The following is a 24,506-nucleotide window of genomic DNA, read 5'->3' on the forward strand; positions in this document are numbered from 1 at the left end:
AAAGTTTCAGCAGCACCATGTTCCCATTGAGTAAGGAAAGTGGCTCCTCAGAAGTGCAACTGAATAATGGGACAATCTAAAATAATTCTCCAGTATGGAACCTCAGAGGGTCTCACCTCTGAAGCTCGGGGGTGGATGGGTGTTCTGGGCTGTGCCAGTGAATCACTGCCCTGCAGAGCTGCTGCAAGAAGTGGTAAAAGGAGCTTTGTACTCATTTTGTGAAACAGTGTGTTGTCTGTATATCTGTTTATCTGTGTTCCACCTCTCTGAAATCCTTCCAGTGGAAGGATCACTATGTGAAAGAACCGGCTTCTTTGGGGGCAGACTTGTCTTTTTCTGTTGCTCTGGTCTGACATGGCTGGTCCAGCCTGGCCTGCTGTTCCCTCCAGCAGTGTTAATTGTGTAGCTGGGACCCAAACCAGGGCCATAAGGCATCGCTCAGTGGGACTGGAGGGGTGACAAATGGGAAGGTGCTGAGAGATGCCACGGACATGGGCCCACACCAGAGCTCTCTGCAGCAGCCACTTTACCTCTGACAGATCCAACACACACTATTAATTGTTTGGGGCCAGCCTGTGCCAAAACAGCCTGCAAAGGGCTGAGAGACGCTCCTGACTGTGTGTGCTTGTCACGCTCCCCTTGCTGAAGGCAGTGACAAACAGCAATTAATTCATTGTCTGGATGCTGTTGTGCTGCACGTCTGTGTGTGGCGAGCTGCCTTCAGCCAGAGGAGATGAGGCACGCAGGCACCCGGCGTGCTCATCACCCGAGCGCTCTGTAATTGTGTCTGGACAAAAATCAGCCTCCCATTCAGGGAGGGCACGGGTGTTAAGCTTGGCTTATAATTGCAGGTAATTAAAATGTAAAAATATTATCTGTAAAGCCAGCTTAAATGAAAATGTCGAAGCAGACGTCTGTAGCTTACCATTCACCTATGCTTTTAATTTTTAGTATTCCCAGTTGTTCAATTAGTGTTATATTTTAACTCATTGAAGAGAGAACTTCAGAAGTAACCAAAAGTCTGACAAGCACCGGAACAGACCCAAATTTTTGCAGAATAAGCACAGAGAGTGTAAAATCCAATTAGGGCCAAATCTGACATTCACTGATGCCAATGGAAAACAACCTGTTCATAGATACAGAAAGCTAGATGATGTGCCATTAAACATGCTGCATCCTGTGTCTGAAGAGGCACTTTTTTAAATTGGATTCCTGAACAATATACTTTGGTTTCTTTGCTGAAGTTATAGGCAGCTGACTGGTAAAGCAACAGCTTTTTATTATCATTAATTATAAATTTTGGGAGGGGATCATTACAAAATTAGTCGATGCTACAGATGCTATCCAATAAATATTAAATGAACCTGAAGTTGCCTTCTGATATGATATAATGTTAGCAATTAGTTATGCATTTTTAAAAAAGGGATGAAAGCAAGCATGAGTAAGTTAATATAAAACATTGCTGTTCAACAGCGCTTCAAGGTTAGTGCTTCACTGTATGTAATATTCATTGTAAAAACCTTGCTGGTCTTCCATACTAATGAGTAGGTGAGGTAGGGAGTTTTTAATGTTTCCAGCTGGTTTTATTTCTTCAGTGCTTTTGCAGAGCCTGCACACAAGCAAGTGAGAGTCAGGAGAGCTGCATTGCTTTGAGTGGAGCCCTTCTGATTTACACCAACTGAGGATCTGTCCCACAGTTATTTGAAGCAGAGTTGGTTGACAGATAGCAAACTATGCTTGGGAAAGTTAATTAAATAGTAGAAGTCATAACAAGTGGCTCTTCTGTCTCCCATGTAAGAGGAGGCAGCTGTATTGTTTCTGGCAGAGTAATTCTCTGCTGTACACATTTATTTATTGATGGTTTGAAAGAGACTCTTGCAAGGGGTAATGATGTTAATATGGACAGAAGGAAATATTATAATGATAAAGGGCAAGTCACAAGTAGATGCCTAGAAAGTAGAAACCACTGCATAACTTTTAATGGTAATATAAGTAATAATCCTTTAGTATTTAAAACTATAAATGTTGATGGTTATGTCTCTTTTTTTTATGTGAAAAGGAGGTGGTCTCCAAGCCCATCTCATTGAAAGGTTAAAATTGCATGGTCCATCCTTTTATGTACATCTGAGTAGTCCTGATTTGGGTAAAAAGGTGTAGTATTTTGATTAAAAATGATAGTTTTTCTTCTTTCCCTTCAGTTCCAGATTATCAAGAGCAGGATATCTTTCTATGGAGAAAGGAAACCGGGTTTGGATTTAGGATTCTAGGTGGAAATGAGCCTGGAGAACCTGTGAGTATCATGTTTTTGTTTGTGGCATCTTTCAGAAACACAACAGTAGAATGTACAGCTGTGCAGAACTATGCTGTGGAATCACTGCTAAATAGTTACTGGACTATATATGTATATATATATATATATATATGTATATATCCTGCATCTCCCTCCAAAATAACCCCAGAACTCCATAACAGAAATGGGTTTGGCTTCTCCTTCTACTTTAATGATAAACCAAATTAAAGCACATAGGTCCTTGGACACTGAGAACAGGATGTTCTGGTCATGTTTGCAAGTATTTTGAATGGCAGGTTCTCAGAATGCTCAGTTCTCTCCTTGAATTCAGTTAATTTATTTACCATAAATCCAGTGCCTGTGGGAGGTGTCATCCTTTCCTGTGCTGCACAGGTCACAGCTAGATAGTGGCAGCATGACTTTCCATGTTTTTCCCTGCCAAAATTATTTTGCTCATTTACGAGAAGAGAGACCACGAATTTGTCTCATGTTAGAGTAACTCCACAGAACTCACTGAGGATAAACCAAGACTGAGTTGGAGAATAAGCGTGTGGTGCAGAGCTTGTAAACGCTGCAGGCAACTGAAAGGGTAACTCAATCTCAGCTTCCCTGACAAGACCCTCAGTGCTATTAACCATCTTCCTGTCTGGTCACTGTCTGGTTGAAGAAGTTTCCCAAGGCCATCTGTCCTTAGAGTGAATGAACTGCCTAAAGAAACAAGATATCAATTTATTACAATTTCACAACGTGCTGTATTCACGCAGTACCGCTTTCACAGAAACAACTTCCCTGACCAGCAGACATTTGTCAACAATTCCATGTCCCTCCTAAACCAGGTCCCACTGGGAGTGCCCCTTGCTTGCAGCTGTGTGTTGAGCTGGTTCTCATGGCTGTCTCTCCTGCTGTGCCAATTCCCCAGATTTACATCGGTCACATTGTACCGCTGGGTGCTGCTGACGCCGACGGCCGCCTGCGATCGGGCGATGAGCTGATCTGCGTGGATGGGACGCCCGTGGTGGGCAAATCTCACCAGCTCGTGGTCCAGCTCATGCAGCAGGCAGCCAAACAAGGCCACGTCAACCTGACCGTCAGGCGCAAAGTGGTTTACACAGGTAGGCTGCAGTATCACCCTGCAGGGGTGGCTTTTCTTGCCAGGATCCCATCTGTTCAGCAAATGGTCTAAGGAAAAAAAAGCTTCTAGTGCTGGGAAAACTCAAGGGATGGACTGTTATTTTTCCTCTTTTGCCTGTTTTTAGTCTTTTTTGTTCCTGATCAAATAAGTTTTAAGTATTTTTTTCCAGTCGAGACTCTCTCAGTTGGCTTTCCCAATCTCCATAAGGTTTCTGATAAAATGGGGAACTGTTCAGTTGCAATGTACGATTTTTAGTTTGACTTATGCAGCAGACACTGTGGCCAACTGTTTGTGCTTTCTGTATACTTCCCAAAATAAATGTGCAGCCTGATAGTCACCCTTAAACTGGGAGTGAGGGAAAAGATGATGAAGAGTTCAGAGAAGGGGAGGCAAGGGCAGAGTGTGAGTGAGCTGAGGTCTCTGGTGTGTGGTGGCTGCTGCCCCAAGCTCAGGGCAAGCTTCGGCAGTAAAGTGACCTCAGGATGGGAAACTGCAAAACATTGTTGGTTCTGGTGGGCCAGGGCATGCATGTTTGTTGTCACAGAATCATAGAATGGTTTGGGTGGAAAGGGACCTTATATATTACCCATTTCAAACCCTTCTGCCATGGGTAGATACACCTTCCGCTAGAACAGGTTGCACAGGTCTAGAGAGTTTTCTGTATGCTGAGTTACACTGGGCATTGTGTACATGCTGCACAAGTGCAGAATCTAAATGAACAGAAAATAAGCTGGTGGAAAGACAAAGATGCAAAGAGAAGTGACACTGGTACCATTTTGGCACCCAAATAAGTGATTGAAAAACATCATGATAGCAGAGAAAATGAAGACATGAGCATGAACTTTCTAAATAATATGTAGCCATATGTTTAATACTGGATGGTAACTTTTGAGTGCTGCCTGTCCCTTTAGGAACTCAGGTGTGGGATTTGCTTTTACTCACTCAAAGAAAAGGATATTATATAGCTTTTCAAGTTTAGCATCATCAGATAAACAGGCAGTCATGTACTTTGATCTTAGAGAGAATCAAAATAACATTCAGGTTGGAAATTAGGTCCTCAGTGGAAGGTAGGACTAGAAGAGTACCTCTGAAATAGCTCTGCATTCTTATCCAGGCCTGAGTTCCTTCTGCACAATAATAAATAAATGTTCACTTCTCATTTCTTTCTTTTTTCCCAGTGTGCATAAACACTAGGTTATGTCTCTCCTCTGACAGCCTGTCTTTAATTCCTGACCAAGGTCTGGTGTGAGAGAAGCTTTAGAAGAGCATTGGGAGGAAGGGGAAGGGCAGCTGAATTTTGGTATTGTTTTTGTGTGTAGATTTTTCTATGCAGTTTTACAGCCTCCAGGCCAGAAATTACCATGAAAGATTTAGATGCCTGAGATCTCTCTTGATATTTCATTCAGAGGCATGTTACTGCAGATCGAGCTATTTCTGAATCATTGCAAATGTGGACACTTACTCTAGGATAAATTATTCAGAATCCCTTCTTTCACCTTATATTTACAGGCTTTTAAATTTCAGCAGAACTTTGTGGAGAAGCCTGTGCCTGAATTTTGGTCCCTTGTTCCTCCTGTCATCTGTATGCCTGTAGAAAAAGATTGTTCACCTAAATGAGTACTCTCTGTCCTGAGATTCATGTAGGGGAAATTTTATGCTCCTGTTATCTGAATATGAAGAATGCTATGTATTTAGTACATACTTTTGAGTATATAAGCGCAGACAGGACTTCTATCTATGGATATTTTAAAGTCTTTTTTTTTACATAATGAAATTACAGGTTTAGATTTTGTTTGCCATCCATTTTCATGCTGATGCTTTTAAGATCTTCAACTTAATTTTGATTCACCAACTTGGAGAAGTGACCTGATTAGCAGAGGCAGCCATTCAGCAAGGACAAGTGCAATATGCTGCTCTCAGCTGCACAAATGGGCTGTGGAGAACAGGCTGAGTAACAAGAAGTGGAAGCTATTGTGGGCCACGAGCTTTATGCTGAGGTTGGCTCAGGTGAAGAAAAAGACTGTGCAGGGATGTAGGCAGGGGGAAACTCTCCTGATTTCCCAGCAGATGATGGCTTAGTGCAATATGGTCCAGCACTTGAAGAAAGACATATTTGAGTTGGAGAGAGCCCAACTGGAAGGAGTCCAGAAGACCAGGGAAAATAAGGAGAGCTCTAGAAAACATGGTCTGAAAGGAAATATTGAACAAATTTGGATTCTTTAGCTTAAAGCAGAGGAGGGGGAGGAGGTATTAAACTTCCCAAGACTATAAGAGGCTGCTGCAAAGAGGAAGGGAATAATATGTTCTCCATATGCCTGTTAGATAGCACTAGGAATAATAGCCTTATGTAGCAGCAGGGAAGATTTAAGTCAGATATTGCAACCAATAGATTGCTTGGGGAGATATTTAACAGCTGATTAGACAAACATCTGTCAGGACTGATATTAGGTATAGTTGGCCCTCACTCGAGCAGAGTCTGGACTAAGCAATTTTTTTGAGATTTCTTCAAGCCTTGTGGTAGCTGATTAGGTTTTAAACTAATACCCCTTCCAACTTCAGCTGCTGTTAAACACTTGTCTAATATCAACATTAACAATGTTTAACGTCTGTAGCAGACTGTACAGATGATTCTGGTACAGTCTGCTGTTCTTCCATCCAGAAATGCTTGGTTCACAAGTTGTTTTGCTCATGTTGAGAGATTGTTATTACTAAAGATCCCATTAATCAAAGGCAATCACTGCACTAATTGATAGCTTTCAGTTTAAAACTACACAGAAGGTGGTGTTGTGAGATATGACTGCCTCTCCTTGTGGGTTGTGCATATATATGTACAACATACATATGGCTGTACATATATAACTGAATGGGGATGCAATAGCAAGAACTTTTGAACACCTTTGAACTAATGAAATTCAGGTTTAAAATGCCACAGAGCATCCAAGCACGCAGCACTGCACTGGTTTAACCAGGCTGCAGTTTGGCAGTGGATGGCTTTGGCTGAATGAGCACACACAGGAGAGGGTGAGCAGTGTGGGCAGGGCCACCACTGAGCAGAGCCATTGAAAGCATGGCCATAGATAGACAGAATAAAGCAGGTGATTTTCTTTTACCCTTTTCTCAGTAGACACCCCTCTCCAAGCACTGTTAGGAAAATTAATCCACAAACATTAGAGTTTTATGTCCAAAAAGGAGACAGAGAAGTCCTTTTACTTTATTCAAATAAAGGGAGAGGCCATGGGGCATTCCCCTGGGATCTCTCAAATTTTTGGAGGATGCAGCCTCCTTTTTATCCTAATTTCCCAGCCACATTTCCCTTCTCTCTTTCCCCATTGGCTGAGGTACTTGAGAGGTACAAACTTCCCAATATGCCTGATACCAAAGATTCCCCTTCAATGTATAACCTTCCCTTTTAATTTTTAATTCTTATGGAATTTAGGGGTTTTTCTTCCCCATTGTTTCTTTCATCTTTCAATGTCTAATTTCATTTATCAGCAAACGTAAAGTTTATTAGTAAAAGCAAATATCTTCTTCCATTCATCAATCAGTGGAACCCTTCCCATTATTTCTTTTATCTCCCAGTGCTACTTTTATCTACCAGCAGACCCGCAGCTTGTTTGTAAAGACAAATTCACTATTCCTCTCAGCACTAAATGGTGTGTTGGGGAAGATGAAACAGGAAAACCTTATAAATATGATTGCCTGGCAAAAGATTTTGAGAATATAGAAAAACTAAAAGTGAAATTGAAATGAAAGCAAGCTTTGACATACCTCAGTTACTGAATGATGAGAAAACAGTGGTGTGGCCAGCTGAAAGTAATCCCCTTTTGATGAAACAATACTCTCTGCTTGCAGAAAGGTGCAAGGCTCAGAGCAGACCCTACTAGCTTAGCAGAAAGAGTCCAAAGAATAGTTTTTAGAGTTTAAAATGTAACACAGTATGGCAATGTAATGATTCTTATAGGCTGTATATAAATGCTATAAGATTTGTATCTTGTATGAGATTGGTTAGTGAGAATTAGAATATTCAACACAGAAGAAAATTTATTGTATTGTAACAGGAACCTTCCTCTCTTATCTTCTTATCCTCTCTCTTTCTCTTTACCACTCTCTTTACTTCTCTTGGGCCTGCTCTGAGCTGTGGCTGGCAGCTTCCAGCAGGGCCCTTCACCCAGGCCCTTTGCAATAAACCCCAAGTTCCAAGCCCTGCCTTCAGAGATTTCTCATCTCCTTCTGTCCTGCCCGTCCTACCCCCATCACTCCTACACTGGGGCAGCCTGCTCCAACACTCTTTCTTCTCCCTTCCCCAGTTCCCAAGGCAGAGAATGAAGTCCCATCCCCGGCCTCCTCCCACCACAGCAGCAACCAGCCGGCCTCGCTGACGGAGGAGAAGCGGACGCCGCAGGGCAGCCAGAACTCGCTCAACACGGTCAGCTCGGGCAGCGGCAGCACCAGCGGCATCGGCAGCGGCGGCGGCGGCGGCAGCGGCGTGGTCAGCGCCGTGGTGCAGCCCTACGACGTGGAGATCCGCCGCGGCGAGAACGAGGGCTTCGGCTTCGTCATCGTCTCCTCCGTCAGCAGGCCCGAGGCGGGGACGACGTTCGGTGAGTCCCGTGGGTTTTTGGTTGCACCTCCAGTGAGAGGCAAAGCTTGCAGCCTGAGGAGGTGGGTGGGGATCTGTTTGGTTAAAAGTCATGAGCATGCCCTGATTTATGTAGTTATAGCAAAATCAGAGGTAAAGACTCCGTAGGTGTTGCCTCCTGGGTGTTGTTCGGCACTGAGTTGAGAAAAGTGAAATGACATCCCAACGTGAAGAGCTAAAATGTCACCGATGCAATTCCTGATGCTCACTTTATGGGAGAGCCTCTCTGGGGTTTGCCCTCTGGGAATCCTCTCCCAGTGATGCTGTTTGCCAGTGCAGAAATATAGCAGGTGGAATGAAATATGTCTCGTGACGGTGGAATCAAGCCAGTTGATTTAAAAGCAGTAATGCTTAAACTGATTAACTTCTCTTTGGCAATCAGGGTTATTCTGAACATCATTATGTTGTGAGCATGCTGGTAGCTGGAAAGTTTTAATTAATACTGCTTCCTGGTGAGACATAAAATGGGGAATACTGTTAAAAGAACTGGATGTTTCTTTTACCCATTTGACCTCTTCCCAAATGCATTTCTTCAGAGTAGGAAGAAATTAAGTTTAAGCTATGTCACATGTAATATCCTGACCTAATAAAGGTGGCCATGGTTTCTGTCTCAAGACATTCTTTCTGCTAGGCAGATACCCATTTCCAGGGGTTGCTGCAGAGGAGATGTACATAAGCTGGTTTTGCAAATATGCCCAGAACAGCCTATTCTCAAGCAGAAGTGTCACTGCAAGGAGGAAACCAGTCAGAGATGCTATTTTCTTCCCTTTCCATCTCCTCCAAAAGGAGGCCAGAGGCAGCATCCACTTGTACTTTGTAAAGGAAGGTGTTCCCTTAGTCTGTGATAGGGGTGGAGGGAAAGGAAGGACAGAGCACTGTCCATCTTCACAGTGCCTCCCACAGCAGTGCTGTGGTTTGCAGAGAAAGTTCATTGCAGACTCCCTGTGCAGCTTGAGTGCTCCTGGGGCATGCAGGTGCAAGAAGTGGCCTTTCCCTCATTCTCCCAGGCTTTATTTTCTGACATTTCTTGCCATTACCCATCAGTGACGCCCTTAGTAATGCATCAAGGGAGCACCACCACCTTTGCTGGTATTGATGTAGAACAGGCCGTTTCTAGCTCTGTTCTGGGAAGTCTGGCAGCAGAGATTTCCAGGGGGAATTCTGTAGTACAAAACTAGTGCATTGAGTTCTGTCAGTTCTCAGATTCTAGGCTCTCTCACACTGTCCTTGCTGCTGGAAACTGCTCTTCCAAGATAGGTGTTTTGGTGCCAGGACACAATGGTGTAATGTAAAAAAGATCAAACTGAACACAGTCTAGAACAGAGAGCGTGCTTTTATCTTCTGAACAGATTTGCAAACTTGTCTAAATAGCTTTTACTGTATGAAGATTATGCTGTTAATTCTTCTCTGCAGAGAAACCTTGACCTGAGGTTGTTAAAAGTTGTGTTTACTTTAGCCCAAAATTCTTGCTAACTGGAAGTTTTCTGTGCAGGGGCTCCCAAGGAGATCTGTTGATCTGTGACTGTTTTTCCTTTAATTTTTTCAAGTATATTCAGTTTTTTTCCTAACACTCCGCATGAGATGTGTTCCCTCTGCTGTCTGGTGCTTGCTCTGGACCTGCTTTGTAGATTTTTTCTTTCATGGGTAGTATTTAGAGATGGGCCAAACTGGTTCTAAAACCCACCTTGGTCACTTTGGTGTGGGCTCTTTCATCTATATTTAGTGGATTGGATAGAGTAGAAACTCACATCCTCAAAACAGGATAAACTGCAAACTGGATGGGGCTTTGTATTACCAGAAAGAGAAACATTCTAACATCATGGTAAAATCAAAGACAAAATAAAAAAAGAAATCTCCCTAATGTTTGTAACTAATATAACTACTTATAACTAATATAACTTTCTGCCAGTTTTCATTGCATCTTTCCAACCTCACGTATCCCTGTCTTAGCCTTTTCTTCTTTATGGTCTTTCTAGTGTTGTCATGTGTGTGTATCTCTAAAACTACTAATCAAGTGAAGACTACAGCAGAGATGGGAAAGTGCATCTTGAGGGTGAATGTATTGTGGATGCAAAGTGTGAGATGACCAGTGCTGTGTGCCCCAAGGCCTCTTGCCCACACAAAGGAGCTGTAAAAAACCTCACTGGATTTGTCTAAGTAATGTTGTATATCCCCTGTGTCCCAATTCTGCATGTTATGAACAACCCAGTGTTTTAGAAACAGAACAACTGCATGGAACAGGAGGAGAATTTTGTCTCCAGAACACATTCATCCTAAAGTGCTCTCACTCTGTGTGTCAGACATCTCAATGGTTTTGTGTGTGGTTTTAGAGGTATTTTAATGAGGAGAACCTTATTTCTTCTTTGTTCCCACCTGGTGCATCTAAGATCATAAAAGAGGAAGGGTTAGTAGAGGCTGAGGTGGGTGCCAGCACCAAACAGGTTACCTTTGTCAGTCTTGGCCCATCTGTAGTGGTCCTGTGCCTTCCCTGGTAGTACCTTTATTCACAATGGAAGAAAAGTGTTTCATGTTGCTTCCCCATGCAGCGCTGGTAGAGTGGGTCTGTGTGGTAGATAGGGAGCCACACTCCCTCCTAGGCCTAGAATGATTTTATCTTTCTAAATTGAGAAAGAACAAAACATTGGCAGAAGCTTGAACAGCAGTTGGCTTAGAGAAGGACTGTAGAGGCTGACACTGATGTAATCTTGGAGGAGGAAAGTTGAGTTTTCTACAAACAGTTTCAATTTTTTTCTTCAAAAACAAAATCAGATTTGGGTTATGATGGAGCTGCTAAGTGCAGTTTTAGCCAATAAAAATTGCACCATTTATTAACAGAAATCCACTTGGGGGGAGTTTTGAGGGATTAACAAAACACCTTTTTGTGGAAGAAGTAAAGTGTTGTGCACTCAACTAGTTGATTGCCAATGTTTTGAACACTGGCAGCAAAGCTATCCTATAATAACTTTTGCTTGATGCATTAATTAATTAACCCTTAACCTTCTCTTTCCCTTTTCAACCCTTTTTTTCCTTTTCCCCTTCACCATATTCCCACATACGTAAACAATAAAAAACCAAAACCAAACCAAAACAATACCAAAAAAAACAACCCCCAAACCGATACAAAAGCGGGAAATGCATGTGTGGCCATGCCTCACAAAATAGGTCGGATAATTGAAGGGAGCCCCGCCGACCGCTGCGGGAAGCTGAAAGTCGGTGACCGGATCTTGGCCGTCAATGGGTGCTCCATCACCAACAAGTCGCACTCAGACATCGTCAACCTCATTAAGGAAGCGGGAAACACCGTCACCCTGCGCATCATTCCAGGAGATGGTAACGTATCTGTTCCCTGCTCTCTTGCCTCGCCCTCTCCTTGGCGCTGTTCCCCGGGATTTTTCTGTCGCGTGGAGCTGCAGAGCCGTGGAGGGGTTGGTTTCCACTCCCGCTGTGGGAGTTAGTGGTGAGGGAGGTTGTGAGTCTCCCGTAGATTTATTTTTTGTTTCTTTTTGTAGAGGTGGTTGGTTTTTAACAGGGAGGTGCTAATTCAGCATTAAAAAAAAAAGAATTTTCTGTTCCATGCATCTGCCTAAAATGATCTTCCATAAATTTGATGAATCTCTTGATACACTTTGGTTTGATTCTTAGTTTAATAATGCAACTTTAGAATATTTGGGAATCACTTGTTAGTATGTGTGGTTCCTGAAGCTTTGTATAGGCACAAGCAGGCTGAAGAGTAAGGAGATCACAGAAAGAGATAAACACTTTGACATGTTTTAAGCTGTTTCAAAAGCAGATTTGCTTTTATTTTGGGTAAGTTGCTTTGGGAGCAAGCTCAGTACATTTTTAAATGACTACTTAAATGGGGATGGTTCTGAAGTTGCATTTTAAGAGTTACCCTAGACAGAATCTCACTGTTTCAGATGAGAGGGAATGTGAAGATTCCCTTATTAAGTTGATACTTGGTGCTGATTTAAGGTCACTGAAGTAGTTAATAAAAATAAGGATCTGTGTTGTGTGTCAGTTCCATCAAATTAATCCCTGGCTTGATCCCCAAATAGGAACTGATCAGAAACCTGTTAAAGTATCTGCAGCAGAACTAAAATTGCTATGGTTCTAAATTCTGAGTATTTTCTTTGTTTATTGTGCTTCTCTGCCATGGATGAGCTCAAAGTGAGAGGTCTTTGGGCAGAAACCTTTCCACATTGCTCCCCACAGACCAGGATGAGAAATGATCTGGTTATAAATTATTTCTGTTTAGGATGATCTGTTTTGCACAAAAGCTTTATTTTCCTTCTGTCTAGTGAGTACCAGGTCAAATGCTATATAATCCTCTGCTCCTTGGAGTAAATAGGGTGTTCATGAATAATAAAATGGCTGTGAATCCAGCTAACATCTGAGCTGGCCTGTGTATGCCTGTTTTGGAAGATAAACTGAGAGAGGAATTGTTCATTACCTGTATTTTAGTCTCTGATAAAAAGGAGGGTGAATCTTTAAGTAAATAAAGTGGTTATTTTGTAAAAAAGCAAAATCATCTGAGAACTAAGCAACTTCTAAATTATTTAAGAATTTTTTAAGAATATAACCTCCTGACATAAATGCTGAGCCAGTCTTGCTCATGCAATGATGTGTCCCAAATATCATGTAAATTGCTTAGGTTAGGGAAACATGTACCTGTGATTGACATCACGTATTCCTAGAGGAGATGGAAAGCTGTTCTTTGGGGAAAGGATCAACTCTGCTTTCATAGCAATTCAGGCTTTGAGTCCTTTTATTTACTGTCACTTTGAAATTCCAAGTCAGAGTGCCAACTTTGCATAGTATTACCTGCATTTATTTTCCAAAAGACAGTAAGACCCAACACTCTCAAAATCTCTGAGGGGTTTGCTCTAAAACCCCATGAGATACAAGAAATCTGTCTCAATGTTGTTTTCTTTTTGATGTCTTTGTATGCTTTTCTTGATTTGTTGTTTTCTTTTGTTTCTTTTTGAGTGCTTTTTTGGCAAATATAAATGGTCTGTGTGCTTCAAGGAGGGGGGAGCATAAATCAGAAGCCAGTTGTCAGATAAACATGAAACTAAGGTGCATCACAAGACTCACAATAAACTCACACTGCTAATCTCTTCTAACATTATTAAAAACACCAAGGGTTTTTGCTTTGTAATAAGTCTTGCACAAGTTAATTGGCACAGATGACTGCAGGATTGTGTTTGCAGTGAAAGGATGATGCTTTACCACACTTCCAGCAGATTCACCGATACAGAATGCTGGAACAGGACAAGCTTAGATTAGGCATGTAATTAGTGACAGAGAGTTTCAGGGCAGAGCAGGGCAAGGAATCAATGAAATGTGTAGGGTTGAGAACATGCAATTATAATTGTACTAAAGATAATTTTTGCTGTATTGTGTTCCAGTTTTGCATGGTGGCTGGCATGTGTCCTGAAGCAGTGTCTAAAACACTGGCAAAATTATGCACAACTCCTGACTCATGGGAGAGGGTGGGCTAAAGATAGATGCAGTACAGTGGTGTGAAGATACATCTGTACCAAAGATGTGTTGTTGCTCTGCTTGGTATTATTAGTGTGACCTACTAAAGGGTAGGAATCTTGCATTCTCTTTGAAGCCCATCTTCATCTGATCTCCAAATATTTGTGGAAGATTTCAGAGGCTTTTGTTCTGGATGAGTACAGAACACTTAACCATGTTTTGGGGCTTTCTTATGTAGGAGACAGATTTTGACATCAAGGCATCTTTACAAAATAAACAGAATTATTTCTTAAACCCCAGCAGTGTAACTACACGTAGGGACATCCTCTGACACAAGCCAGCTGTCAGTGGCACATCATCTCAAGGATGTGGTTTGGTCATGCCTACACCGAGAGGTGCAGGCAGACCCAGGAGCCTCTCTTGCTCTCTGAGCTGCTGGACACAAGCCAGCTCTGGTCTGGAAGATGTTTCAGCTCCATATGCTGAGGGTTTGGGCATGTTAACTTGGGCACAGCACTGCAGGCAAAGGAGCTGTGCTCTTGTTGCACCCATCTGTTTAAGTGGTTCTTCTTTTTCTCTGACCCTTTTCCTGAATTTCCTTTGACATGCAAATAGCTACAGAAAGGAAAAAGCTACCCCTTATCTAGACTTCTCCAGAATTAATATCAATCCATGAAGGAAATGAAGTTAAACTCCCAGGATTCACCACATCTTAATTCAGGCAAAAACCCTCCCCTTTCTGCAATTTTGTATTACAGCTGGACTCTGTTTAATAATGCCAGATTTCTCCATAGCCAGTAAAATGAATTAGTGGATGCCTGTAGCTTGAGAGGCAAACAAGGGCAGGGTAGAAGGCCTTGTAATTTTATGTTGGAGACCCAGATGTCTCCATCCAGTTTTTGTCACTGTTGTCTTAGTGGCTGTGTATTCAGATTAGATTTTGGTCTTGAAAGGTGGATCATGGTCAGTGTTTTGTAGGCACTTGCAATCTGTGGCTCTCTCCTGGGTACAGTGGGTGTAGACAAAAAAGGGGGTCTCCTGTATGCAGAGCTGCTCTGCAAAGGAGCAGCTGCCTGTCACTGCAGTGGCTTTAGATACTACAAAATGAATCCACCCAACCTACAATATTTAGAGACTTCATTAGTTGGAATTCATGGCTTTAGATAACAGACAAAACTTTGTTCAATCCTTCTTCAATCCTTCTGTAAGTGAGTCTTCATGAATGTGTCTAATGGTCTGGGGGGGGGGTTCCAATCCAGATGTCCTAATTTAATTTTTTTTGTTGTTGTTTTCCAGTTGAGTGTACAGTTTCATATACATACTTATTATATTAATCTGGGGAATTAAGAAATTTGATCCCATCTCCAGTTCTATAAAAACAATGTAATGTTGCTTTTCTGTGAAATGCTTTTGCAAAACTCTTTTTTTCTTTCAGTGAATAGCCCGTGGTCTTCCCTCATAATAAAAACAAAATCTATTTTGCAGAATCCTCCAATGCTACTTTATTGACCAATGCAGAAAAAATTGCTACAATCACAACCACACATACTCCTCAGCAAATACCACAGGAGACCAGGTCAGATTGTTTTCCTTGAGGAGGGCATCTCGACATGCCCTCTCTTCAGTTACTTCTTCATCACTTTCAGGTCCCATGAGCTGTATTTTTCCTCTCTCCCTCTCATTCATTGCAGCAGGAACAACACCAAACCAAAGCAGGAATCCCAGTTTGATTTCAAACCACCCCAAGCAGCACAGGTAAGGAGTACCTCTCTAATTGTTTTGCTTACCACAGACTGTTGTTTCCAATCTGCTTGAGGGCTGTGTTTAAATAGTCCCCTTGAAAATTCCTACTGGGAAGCTGCTCTCCCTCAGTCTCCCAAAAAGAAAGAGGAATTTGCTGATTAGTTTCTTAATACGTGTTGCTGTTGTTTCAGCTGAGAAACATTTCCAACACATTCTCATCGAGACTTTGAGGGAGTAAAAATAAAGAAAAAAAGAGCTGACATTTTTAGGGCAGTAATAATTTTTGTGTTTGTTTATTGAATTGTCTGTTGTGAGGGGCCTCTCCAGAAACTATTGTTGTGTGCAAATGATAAATTCAGAGAATAAAAAAGAGGAAAATTTAATAAGGGGCGATAGCTGGAGTGTTCCAGCTTGCACAGACGGCATCTTATTAGAAAGATTATCTATCTCACTGTTAACTTTCCTTGCCACTGGCCATCCCAGAAGTAACATCTTCCATTAGGGACTTCAAAGCATCCCCATAATAGCATTTGAGAAAAACAATGCAAAGGCTTCTGAGCTTCTTGCTAAGGAATAAATTATGTGGTACCAACACAAAAAGCCACACCATGGCACAGGCTCACCCCAGGTGCCATCAGACACTGCACTAAAGCTGGCACTGGAAGGAAGGTTGTCCTTGCCTTTCCTGGTTGGTAGAACCTTTAACCACCTTCCTAAAATGTCCCCTCCTGCCCTGAGCACCGGAGGTGCTGTGTAACAGGGGTGCCTAAAAATGCACCACAGGACATGGCCAAGCCCACTCATTCCAGCAGCCCTTCACCAACCACCAGAACTCCAATATGCAGAGTGGGGTCTGAGGAAGCAGCAAATCCTGGCCTGTGTGTGAAAATTCAACTGATTTTCCATTTTTAATTATTACCAACAAAGCATTGCTTGAATAATTCCAACATGAGAGTGGAGCAGTACTTGACTTTCTGTTCAATTGTGTGTTTGCTGTCTTCTCTCCAGCAGGACCAAGACTTTTACACTGTTGAGCTAGAAAGAGGAGCCAAAGGGTTTGGCTTCAGCCTGCGAGGTGGCCGGGAGTACAACATGGACCTGTACGTGCTGCGGCTCGCTGAGGATGGGCCTGCTGAGAGATGTGGCAAAATGAGGGTAGGCACAAACTGGCCTTAAAACCACCTTGCTTTGGGATAAGCTGACTTCTCTGCCTCTCCCTTCTGCTGTTCTAGCTAAAAGGGAAATTAAATGTGAACTGAAAGTGGTTTCTATTTACTGCTGCTGATGGCATCTGTCACTCTTGGTGCACTGTCTAGAGCAGTGTGTGTTCAGTGGAAGATTTCACCCCCTTCTTCTAACACTGCTTTTCAAACTCTAGTACATGATCTATTGTTTAATGCCCAAGGGCACGTGTAGCAGTGAAAATGGAACAGCCACAGTATTTGCCTGCTAGTGGGCAGAGAGGGGACAGAACATGTCTATGGCCCAGGGGTTACAAAATTACAATGTAAGTTCTGATTAACACTAATTGTTAACTTCACGTATCAGCTAAATGACAAACATTATATAACAAGGACATATGTTTTAAAATGCCTACTGAAGAAATAATTCGACAGGCTTTATGTAGTCTTTGGGCCTTTGCTAGAGAATGCATTTTAACTTTCCCACATATGTCATTGTCTCCAGATATGGCATGTGAAGGGCATTTTCAAAATTCTTGTGCTAGGGGTAGATCTATGGGTCCAAAATTTTTGCTGATGAAAATATGATGCAAAATCAGTGCTGCCCTGTGGAATTCAATGCTTTGACAAGCTCTTCCATGCCCTGTTTTCTTCTCCTGATAAATTATTTTATTTGCAGAATCAGCTTTGCTGATTCATAGTAGGTATCACTGTCCAAGTTATATATCTATATCAAACTATATCCAAGTTAGAAACAGACCTGAAAAAGTTCTTTGAATATCCCAGCTGGAGCAGACTGAGAAACAAACAACCAGTTTGACTGAAGACTTTATAAATAATCAAAATTAAATAAAATAGCACCAGTTTTAACACTACTATTGAGCAATACAGTAATAGCAAAGCGATTTTCAGAACAGCAGTGAAATATTTTGATACCTCAAGCTTTCTCCATCATCTTCATGTCTCCCAGACTCCTACACAGTTGGCACTCACTGGAAGGAGTTGGGCAGGTTTAGCTTCACCTGATGCATTGTTGTTCCAGCTTTGCCATGGCCACTGTCTTGTGGTATGCTGGTAGGGACCCTTGTGGGCACTTGTTTCTAATCATGATCTCTTTATTGCATTGGCAGATTGGTGATGAAATCTTAGAGATCAATGGAGAAACTACCAAGAACATGAAGCACGCTCGGGCCATCGAACTGATTAAAAATGGTGGCCGCAAGGTCCGCCTGTTTCTGAAACGTGGAGATGGCTCTGTCCCAGAATATGGTGGGTCAAACTATGAAAACATTCCTTTCTTCCCTGGCATCACTCCATGAATATTTGTCTCAAGATCTGAAGCGGGAATTCTTTTTTATTTTCCTTTCTCACCAGTGTCTTACCAACCTTTGCAACTTATAATTGCCTCGCTTGTGCTGAATTTTCTACACATTTCATCCTTTGCTTGCTTCCATGGACTTGGGGCGCAGTGTAAGGCAAGATCATCATAGCAGTATTTTTTGGTGATCAGAGAGGAAAGCAAAACAAAACAAAACAAACCTTATTGTCTTGTCCAGCCAAAAAAGGAATGTTATTGAACTGTGCCAAACTGTTTCTCAGCGGCTGAATTGTTGTTTCACATAGGTCTCCTCTTCTAATCAATGCAAAAACTGGGATCCCGAGTTGCTATTCTGAAGCAGTGATTTATCTTTTTTGGTTAGGTTTTTTCTCTTAGTTCCTGTCTGTATCCATAGACATGAATGCTGAGATGGCTTATGAGATTTTGCCTTTCCTTAATATTTATGTAAATATTTATAAAGTTATTTGAGAAAAAGAAGGGGAAAAAAAAGCTTTACTGCAAAAATATATTGATTTGGCCTCCTGAGCCCTTTTCTCCCCCCTTAAACAGTCTGCTGGTTTCAACTAGTTCATTTGTAAGGTCTGAAAAGGTGAGGAGGTTATGAAAAGGTGCTCTTGTGTCTGTCTTGGGGGAAACAGTCAGTCCTGGTTTCTTACTAAGAATTGCATTAGATTTCCTTTTCTTCCCCTGGAGGTTGGATTGCTGGGTGGCTTAACTTAGCACACTATTTAATATTATAATTATGTCTTATTTATTTGAGATAATTGTCAAATATTGTGCCCTCGATGGAGGGCTACTCCCAACCAAAGGTCTTTGAGGTTTCTATAGAAACTGATGATTGAAGGGATGTCCTTTATACTTTCCTCCCTGTATTTGGGTTATTTCTGTGTCAGTGAGTTCTGTGTTTATCATTCTCTCCATGCCCTAACACCAGAAACAAAACCCTTCTGCACAATTTATGAACTAGACTTTATTTTCATTTACTGTACTATGTTTGAGAGTTTCTGCTCAGTCTGCTCATTATTTAACTTAAATTGACCAATTCAGAGTATAACCAACAAACAATTGAAGTGTTTAACGATATGGAAGGGAAGCTGTGGGTTTACACTTCTGTAATATAAATAGCACACCAGAAGGTTCAATGATGGCACTGAAATTCTGTAATGTTCTTTCTACTTTTGTCTTTTCCTATACTCCTTTGGATGTACAGTACTGTATCATATGCTAGACTGCATAAATACCCTGTAAATTAAGTGCTTCACTTCTCAAAGCATATGTCTGTTGCACTGAGGATGGAAATCCATCACCAATTTTCTTTTGGCTAATGCTAACCACTAAACGTTCGTTCTCCAAGCAAGGATTTAATATACAGGGGTTGCACTACTGTAAAGAATATCCTTGTAACATTTGGGACTCCTTTCTCTCTTCGTTCTGTTCGCTGCAGTCGCAAATGGTTCCTCTAATAATGTTAAGTTCCAATATTTTTCTGACTTGATTGGAACGTGCTTCTCTATGAGGCTGTATATTTTTGTAATGAGTTTTGTACTTATTTTTAATGTTGTGGTCTCTGGTGGACTTTATTTTTCGTTGTTGTTTGATTGTTACTGTTTTTTCTATGACATTCTGTGTCGCTGTTCCAGCTGTCTTTTAGAATGGATGCTCTCGTTGTCTGGGTTATTGAATCACCTCTTAGATGTCTCTTTATGTCACAATAATAACAACTGCTGTCTTTGCAGCCTTATATTTGGGTGAAGCCTAGACAATCTGACTGGAAAAATAAACTTTCTTTATTCTAAGATAAAATATGAAGATTTTTCTTTCTTTCATCTTTATTATAGGGAATCTAAATTTTCTACTTTTCTCTTTCTCTTTCTCTTACCTTTCTTGGTGCTGGGCTCTTCCTTCCTCAGCGATGATACCTCCTAATATCGCTGCATGTATGAGAAATGACAAGCTCGGGGAGTCTTGCTTCTACCTTATGGGCCATAATCAAACTACGGTTTGTAGCTAAAATCAATATTAGGTGTTTTTGTGCTGTGGCCTAATTCCCTCACATTGCTTTTCTGCTTCGCTATATTCTATATGTACAGCAATTCATCCCGAACACCCTGCGTCCCCCAAATTGTAAGTACACACACCACAGGACATGATTGAACCTCACTTGTACCTTGTGTGAGAGGCAGGTTGCCACAAGCCACGTGCTTACAGCCACAGGAAAGCAGCATGGCCTCAAAGTGCTCATAGAGCAAAACTGCCCACGTGTGAGTTGCAACGTGGGTTTTACTTGGAATTCACAAAAATCACAGCCCATGCACACACCGGCCCTCCCAAGCTCAGGACTGGAAGTGCCACCAAATGGGAGACGCTTGGCATGGTGGCAGGAGGAATGTAGAGTGTTTGGCTTGGTGGGAGGGAAGGCAAAAAGGAGAAAAAGAAGGGGAAAATAAAAAAATCTGTCCTCACAAGTGTTTGTGAGGGTTTTCAGTCATTGCCATCAGGGCACTCCACCTCAAGGTGGGTATTGGGGTGCAAGTGTAAGGAAGTGGCTAATGCCAGCCAAGCTGCCACGAAGGAGTTACTTTAAGAAAGAAAACAATAAGCAAAAAAAAGCAGCACTTGCATTAAGGCAGCGCAGCTACTTTAATGTTTTTCATGTTTGTAATGAATCATTCATAAACATCCGTTACAAATGACGGGAGTAATTGTAGCTTAGCTGCAGCACAGGGCTGGGGTTTAGTTTGGATGTTCTTTTTCTACTTGTGCTTTGCAGTTTGTCTTGCAGAGGCAGCTCAGCTGTATTTTACCTCAAATAAGACATGAAAAATAATGAACTGGAGATTAGATTTGAATCAAAGCCATCCTACATATTACAATATCTTTCCATTGCTTTAATATGAAAAAATCATAACTACTGTCATCGTTGTTTGAATCATTGTGGCAAAACCAAAATCTACCCTAGGACTTTACATAACATGGTACAACTAAGTGAGATTAAGCTATGCCTTAAATGAAATGGAAATGGCATGATTACAGTCTAATTCTCACACCTTCAAAATGTTATTTTACAAGGTGAAAACTTAATAATCAATTCTATTTTCTGTACATTTTCTGCTATTTGAACCGAGGCCTCCCACACCTGGAAGGCAGTTCTTTATAATGTCTTAAAAGACAAAAATTGTTTCCTAAAGGCCCTCTTTATTGGAAGCTATTAAAAAAAAAAGCAGCTAACAACCTGAACTACAATGGTTTTTTTCCACTGGAAAGAATATAGTATAACTGAAACATTATGAATTGGGCACGGGGAGAAATGTAAAGTGCCCCATGCCCAGAAGAGCATAAAGATGAGATCAGCTTGGACCAAAACATGGCTAACGATCAGAGCAGCACCAGTACTAACCTGTAACTCTCGTTGTTCACAGTTAAATTAACAAAAGCCTCGGTTAGCCTTCGCTGACTGCTTTAACAGTTGTTTGTTTTTGTCACTAATGAAGTCTGAAGAGTGCTAAGTGGTGTCACAGCGCCACGGAAGGCATCAATACCAAACCCTTTGCTGTTATTTTCTTTCAGACCCCAGCAGTGACAGGAACAGTCCCGCCACAGGTTCACAAAATGTATCGGAAATGAAACCCGCGCCATCCGACCGACGGCAGCACCCATCATCGGAGTCCAGTTATCCACCAGACCTTCACAAATCATCACAACATGGGGACAAGCGGACTTACGTTAGAGACCTAAAAGGCAGCAGAGAGTTTAGCAGACATCCCAATGAACACCACACTTGGAATGGGACTTCTAAAACCAACGACCACGTGCCAGGCAGGAAGACGGAGAGGTCGCCGGAGAGGAGGCACGAAAGGCAGCCAGAGAGGGCGGTGGTGAACGGGCAGAAGAGGAGGTCTCCTGAGAAGCGCAGGGAAGGGACAAGGAGCGCTGACAACACTTTGGAGAGGCGGGAGCGACTCGAGAGGAGGAGAGAGCTCTCTCCTGAGAGGCGCAGAGAGCGGTCGCCCGGCCGGCGGCGGCGGTCGCTGGAGAGACTCACGGAGCCCAGGAGGTCCCCTGAGCGGAGAAGAGAGAACTCCCTCGACCGAAGGGCCAAGTCGTCCGACCGGCGGAGGGAGAGGTCGCCCGAGAGACGGCTCAGGGAGGAACGAGTTGGCCACCGGGAGAGGGAAGAGCCCGGCTGGAAGCACGAGCCCAGCCGCAGGCACCCGCCCGAGCAGCGCAGGCGGCCCTACAAGGAGTGCAGCACCGACCTCAGCATCTGAGGGGCTCCCCGGGGTCCCCATCGCCTTCCCCACACCAAGGGAGCAGAGGAGAGAGTGGAACCAACCTGGCTTTCGCAGGCAACGAGACGTCCGCCACCTGCTGATCCTACAAACCGTTTATGCAGATGAAATCTTAAAACAAACAAAAAAAAAAGCGTTGTGCCTGATGTATAATATTAAAGAAAGTATTTTTCAGTGTATTCTTTTTTTTTTAATTACTTGCCAAATGTTGGTCCTAAAGGATTATAAAATTTTGTTTCTACATTCTTTGTAGATTTCTTAAAAATAATCCCTTTATTGGGCTACTTTCCCCTCCTCCCCAATATAGTAAGTGGGGGTAGCCAGTAATATAATATAGGCAAAGGATTTTATGACCAAGTTTGAATAATTTGATCCAGACTGTTCTCTAGTGACTCACTGCTACACTGTATGTAGAAAATTTTTTAAGGGTTGGGGGTGGGGAAGGAAGAAAATTGTTCATCTCAGTAGGAATGGAGCGCTCCTGCTGAACGAATTAAAAAGGAAAGAGACAAATGTTCCTAAAATTACAAGAACTGTTTGAAGAGACTACTGTTTCAATGAAGGATATTTATAATAATAATAAATAATTAAAAAAAAAAAAAAGCAACCAAACCCACACAGCACAAGACGATTTACAATAAGTAATTTGTAGATTGTTCCATGAACAGTTTATACTTTCAGGCCCCCCTGGACAGGATGCGCAGAGGCAGAAGGACTGGTCAGCACCATGCCTGTGTCACACGCTAACGTGGACTGTTGAGCTCTCATTAGCCTCAGCAACATGTAACGATGGTCTGTCATTAAGGCAGCAGCCCTGCTCATCTCCCAGCTGTATATGGACAGCAACCCCAGCATGCATGGCATTGTGTATCTGCTTGGAAGCAAGGGGAGGGATTGGGATTCTGGGACAAGGCGCAATGCGGTGGGAGCACAGTCCCCCTGCTCGGAGTGGGTGTATTCCTTCTGCTCAGGCCAAACCAGTGGGCTTTCATTTTGCCAAATTCCAAAAGCTCTCAATTCTTCTTGCTCTGTAGTGAAAGGGATGGTTTTTCGTTGTTTTGCTGGTTCATCCTTACTGAGACAAAAGGAGTGCACTTGCTGGGGAGGGAAAACAAAAAAAAAAAAATAAAATGAAATAAAAAAGTATCAAAAGAAAATCACAGGCTAAAAGAGGCAATCAGTGGGACAACCTGGTTGTGGAAGCCTATCCATACCTGATTATATGCTGTAAATTTGAGTCTAAGAACAGCAGCAAAAGAGAAACCTGCAAGTTTCTGAGTTGTATTTTTAAATTTGCAAGCTGTGTGGTAAGTCTGCTGTAGCATTGGTCTAAGATTTAATGGATTACTGCCTAGCTGAGCCAAAATGTTTGCCGTTACTGTTGGACCACTAAAGTAAACTGCTGCTTTTTCCAGTGCATTGGTGTGTACATGTATACTGACTCACATCCTCCATATGAACACAAAACCATTGCAAGTCTATCACTGTTGTTGCCATGGTACTGTAAAAACAAAACCAAGAAAGAAGATGGCCAATCATTGTGTGTACAGTTGAAATTGTAATTAATAGAGCCTGTTGGAAAAAAACCACAAAACTGTTGCCTTTTTCTTGTATAAAAGAGGATTTATGACAAAATTTAGGTGTGAGGAATGTGATTAAGTGTTTATATTTCTAAAAATGGAAAAAATTTGATTCAGGGGATATATTTTAATGTAAACTGAATCAGGTATGTAAAGCTGTTTTAAAATGGGAGACTGTATCAGTAATTCTAAAGCTTTTGTTGGTTTGAAAATATCATTTCTTTCTTCATGGTGGGCCTGCTTATGTATTATTAAGCACTTGTATGCAGTCTATACTCTCCAATCATCATTTCTTGAAACATGCTATAGGCAAAATGCTCTTTTCTGTGTTGATGAAAAGCAGTATGTGGGCCAATCTTTTTTATAAAACACTATGCATATATAAATACTACATTGTTCATAGCTTTATTTGACTTAATTTGGTTTATACATAACACTAGGATGAGTAGATGTGGACTTACCCAGTAAGAGCTTCTTTCCTTGGAACAGACACTATGTATATGATGTAGCAACAAAGAAGGAGAAAGTCTGTGAATGCTATTTTTATTATCAAATAAAGTTTTCCATACAAAGCATGCATGCGAGTGTAGTGATAAGATAAAGGAAGAACCACACCTTAATGTTACTTATTCATCCCTGCCTAAATTAATAAAACCATAGGTTATGGTCACCAAGGGCCATCAATTAAATATGTATTAATCATCCATTTAATATATATATTATCATTTGACAAGCCTTAAAGTAAAGTTTCCCAGTCTTCCAGGATAAAATTTCTTCCCCTAAAATAGTCAGAAACTGAAGGTTTAGGTGAAGCAGGGTCTGTAATTGTGTC

General features: G+C 41.8%; 1 protein-coding gene across 35 annotated transcripts in view; it reads left to right on the forward strand.

Moving 5' to 3' along the window:
- The window catches only part of MAGI1 (membrane associated guanylate kinase, WW and PDZ domain containing 1), a 327,842-nt gene extending 304,559 nt beyond the window's left edge, over nucleotides 1-23,283 (forward strand). For 13 of the 35 annotated variants that reach the window (XM_074550431.1, XM_074550430.1, XM_074550421.1 and 10 more), the window contains 9 exons: nucleotides 2,199-2,290; nucleotides 3,210-3,402; nucleotides 7,730-8,023; nucleotides 11,188-11,391; nucleotides 15,028-15,118; nucleotides 15,234-15,297; nucleotides 16,294-16,440; nucleotides 17,597-17,735; nucleotides 21,373-23,283. In XM_074550431.1, the coding sequence (XP_074406532.1) occupies nucleotides 2,199-2,290; nucleotides 3,210-3,402; nucleotides 7,730-8,023; nucleotides 11,188-11,391; nucleotides 15,028-15,118; nucleotides 15,234-15,297; nucleotides 16,294-16,440; nucleotides 17,597-17,735; nucleotides 21,373-22,073 (1,925 nt within the window). In that variant the 3' untranslated portion in view covers nucleotides 22,074-23,283. Of the gene's footprint in view, nucleotides 1-2,198; nucleotides 2,291-3,209; nucleotides 3,403-7,729; nucleotides 8,024-11,187; nucleotides 11,392-15,027; nucleotides 15,119-15,233; nucleotides 15,298-16,293; nucleotides 16,441-17,596; nucleotides 19,609-19,715; nucleotides 19,805-21,372 lie in introns of those variants that run through there. The other 22 variants (XM_074550422.1, XM_074550444.1, XM_074550417.1 and 19 more) reach the window with 12 other exon arrangements.
- Nucleotides 23,284-24,506: the final 1,223 nt, after the last annotated feature.

The sequence above is a fragment of the Zonotrichia albicollis genome, chromosome 12 (assembly GCF_047830755.1).
Source record: "Zonotrichia albicollis isolate bZonAlb1 chromosome 12, bZonAlb1.hap1, whole genome shotgun sequence".
NCBI lineage: Eukaryota > Metazoa > Chordata > Aves > Passeriformes > Passerellidae > Zonotrichia > Zonotrichia albicollis.